The sequence below is a fragment of the Juglans regia genome, chromosome 3, assembly GCF_001411555.2.
Source record: "Juglans regia cultivar Chandler chromosome 3, Walnut 2.0, whole genome shotgun sequence".
NCBI classification, from domain to species: Eukaryota; Viridiplantae; Streptophyta; class Magnoliopsida; order Fagales; family Juglandaceae; genus Juglans; species Juglans regia.
The window spans coordinates 12,962,553-12,965,570 of NC_049903.1; the positions used below are offsets into that span (position 1 = coordinate 12,962,553).

Genomic DNA, 3,018 nt, shown 5'->3' on the forward strand with positions numbered 1-3,018 from the left:
TTTTTAATTTTAATTTTTACTTAATAGTTAAGAAAATAATTATTAGTATATTTCTTAAGAGTATTTAGAGATGTTTAAAAAATGTAGAAAAAGAAAAAAATATATATAATTCACACTAGAGGGCATGTCCAGCGGTCAAATCTGAGCGGCACAGTAGCAACATCCTTTTTATAATTATATTATGACGACGAAGTTTGGAGTGAAAATAGAATATATAAAGTGTAATGGAAAAAAGAATATTTATTATAAAAATAGGAGATATATATATTTATATATGCATATAATGAAATTCAAGTGAGGTATAATTTGCTTTTATTATTATTATTTTTTATTTTACATCACTAATCCTCAAATAAAGATTACAATAATTCACAAATTGAAAAGATATATTAAAGTCTCATCCAAGGAACGTCCTAATAAACGTGCCGACGACACTCGCGTGGGCGACCCTGAGGAAATCGCTCGAAGTCGGTACAATAGTTGTAAATCATGTAGTACTTCTGCACCCATCTGAGTCTTCTTCGGCCACTCGCATCGAGCCGTAGCGTGTGCCAACCACTGTTTGAAACGGAGTCGGAAACACAAGAGGAGGAATTACCTCGTGACCAGAAGCAGGCCTCGGCATTGAAGTGGCGATAGCTGGCAGTGAAAGGAGCCTTGGACCAATCAGTTTTCACGAGCCCACCTCTGGTTGCCCATTGGTCTGCATTCCAGAGGCTCGAGTATAGCTTCATGGGCTGCCTCTTTGGGAAGGGAACACCGATGGATTCTTCGTTGTTGAATACTCTTATGGGGATGTCATCTATTAAGAAACTGCATGCACAAAGATACATTTAATTATAACCAACTTATATATATATATATATATATATATATATATTATAATAATATTGGATCTTCAAAATATTGGGTAAAGTTAGTAAATGATGCCTGTTTCATGGGTTAAAACAGGAGTTTAAAGTTAAGATTAAGGCCATGTTTTGAGGTTGAGTTGAGTAAAGTTGTGAATAATAGTATTTTGTGGGTCTCATTGAGATGGGTTTAGGTTTCGTTTGGTTACTAAACATCTCTCAACTCATCTCAACTCATCATTACAACTTTTTCAAATCTCAATACAAAATATAATAAACAATTCAACTTTTTTAAATTCTAAAATAATAATAATATTAAAAAATAATATTCTAACAATATTTTATCATCTCAACTCAACTCAACTCAACTTACTTCAACATCCAAACGCAACCTAAAGTCTTTTTAAGTTGAGATGAGTTTAACTTTTTAAATTGAAATATACGAAATAGGTTGAGATGCATTTATTTATTTAATTTTTTTTTGAAGTTAAGAAAGTAGTAGGTCCCATTAATAATTGATTTGAGATGAGTTGATTTTAATTTAACTAAGCACGACCTTACACCCGCATTTAATTTTATTTTAAAAAACAATTATTAAAAATAAATATTAAAAGAAAACTTTGGAGGGGTGGCGGGGCAGCCAACCATTAGATTCTCAATTTTTTATTCTTTTTATTTTGAATCATTCACTATTCTGAAATCAATTTACAGGGTTGACGACTTTGGTTTATCTGAGCCTTTTATGAAAAATAATTAAGGTTGATGGGTGGTGCAAGCTTTACACCACGTCCTGACCGAGTGACCGTACGTATATACTTTTTAAAGTCAAATATGCAGGAGATCGACTGAAAGCTAGAGCTGTAATATTCAAGATAGTCATTGAGATGTACTGAAAATATCTATAAAAAATATATGATCATATTTTCTGATTCTTTCACAATTAAACATTGGTCTGATGATGGAAATCTTACATGATGCGTTGTGGATTCCATACAATGGAATAGGTGTGAAAATCTTTTGTTGGGTCGAACCAGAGGTGGAATTGTTGCTCTCTGTTTCCTTTCCCTTGGGTGTACACATTAGTGTGAACGATATACGGCTCTCCACTCAGGTTCCCCAAGAATTCAAAATCAATCTCGTCATGGTTTGGCCCTTCTGAAGATAACTGCATGCAGCAAAGAAACAAAAGTATATATCCGATATTGAAGAAACTTTCTTATAAGCTAGTTACAGAAGTTCATGATATTGAAGCATAGCATGTAGTATCACTTGAAAACAGACGGAGTTTGGATATCTGAAAATAGAGATAGAGATCATATACATAGTAAGCCGTGACGGTGCCAGCAGAGTTGCCGGAGACGAGCTTGATCTGCATGTCCATCCTTCCAAATAGGTATTCTCTTTTGGATTGAAAGCCGGAGCCGGATACCTGGTCCAGAGTAAGTGTGAGAAGGTTTCCTTTGTCGAGTATCTTAGCACGATGATCACCCCAAGTTATGTCGAAATGTTCATAAAAAGTACCAGCAAAAGACCCCATGAAGGAACTCATCACAAAGACAGAAAGCAACAACATCCGGCCTGAAGTTCCAAGGTGAGTGTGGGGTTCCATCTCCAGAGAGAACTGGAATTTGATGGTTGGATATATTAATGTTAGGGCTTTATATAGGAAATGGTGTAAGGAGAGAGAAGAACTAGAGATGGGTGAATGGCGTAGGATGCTATTAAAATGCACATACACCAACGTAATATTTATACAGAGGGATTAATAGAGTTGGCAATGGAGTAGCTTTAACTTATATATAAAATAGAAATCTGAAAAAGAGACTAATGTGCGTGTATGTGTTGCAACCTTCCCCAATTTGGGATAATTATGTTTAGATACAATATTATAAAATAGTGACCTTCATCCATACTTTAATGAAATATTGTGCATGACCAGGTATAGTACTGCTGGCAATTTTATACATGATCTGGGTGTGACTCTTACTCAAGTTGAGTTGACCAATATCTGATCTCATGAAATGTGGTATAAGAAATGTTGTTTTTTTATTTTAAATGTTATCATCTTTAATCACATCAACTCATGTATAAGCGATTAATGTGTCCATATCGAATACTAGTACGATTGGAGATGTTAAAATCCAGTAGTATGAGAGTAGGATTACTC

At 34.4% G+C, this 3,018-nt stretch overlaps 1 protein-coding gene across 1 annotated transcript; it reads right to left on the bottom strand.

Moving 5' to 3' along the window:
* Positions 1-408: 408 nt before the first annotated feature.
* Positions 409-2,447, bottom strand: LOC108998039 (xyloglucan endotransglucosylase/hydrolase 2-like). Its single transcript, XM_018974465.2, has 3 exons — positions 2,173-2,447; positions 1,823-2,016; positions 409-813 (listed from the first exon to the last, which is right to left on the bottom strand). The coding sequence occupies exons 1-3, from the start codon at positions 2,422-2,424 to the stop codon at positions 414-416; spliced, it is 846 nt and encodes a 281-aa protein (XP_018830010.1). The 5' UTR covers positions 2,425-2,447; the 3' UTR covers positions 409-413.
* Positions 2,448-3,018: the final 571 nt, after the last annotated feature.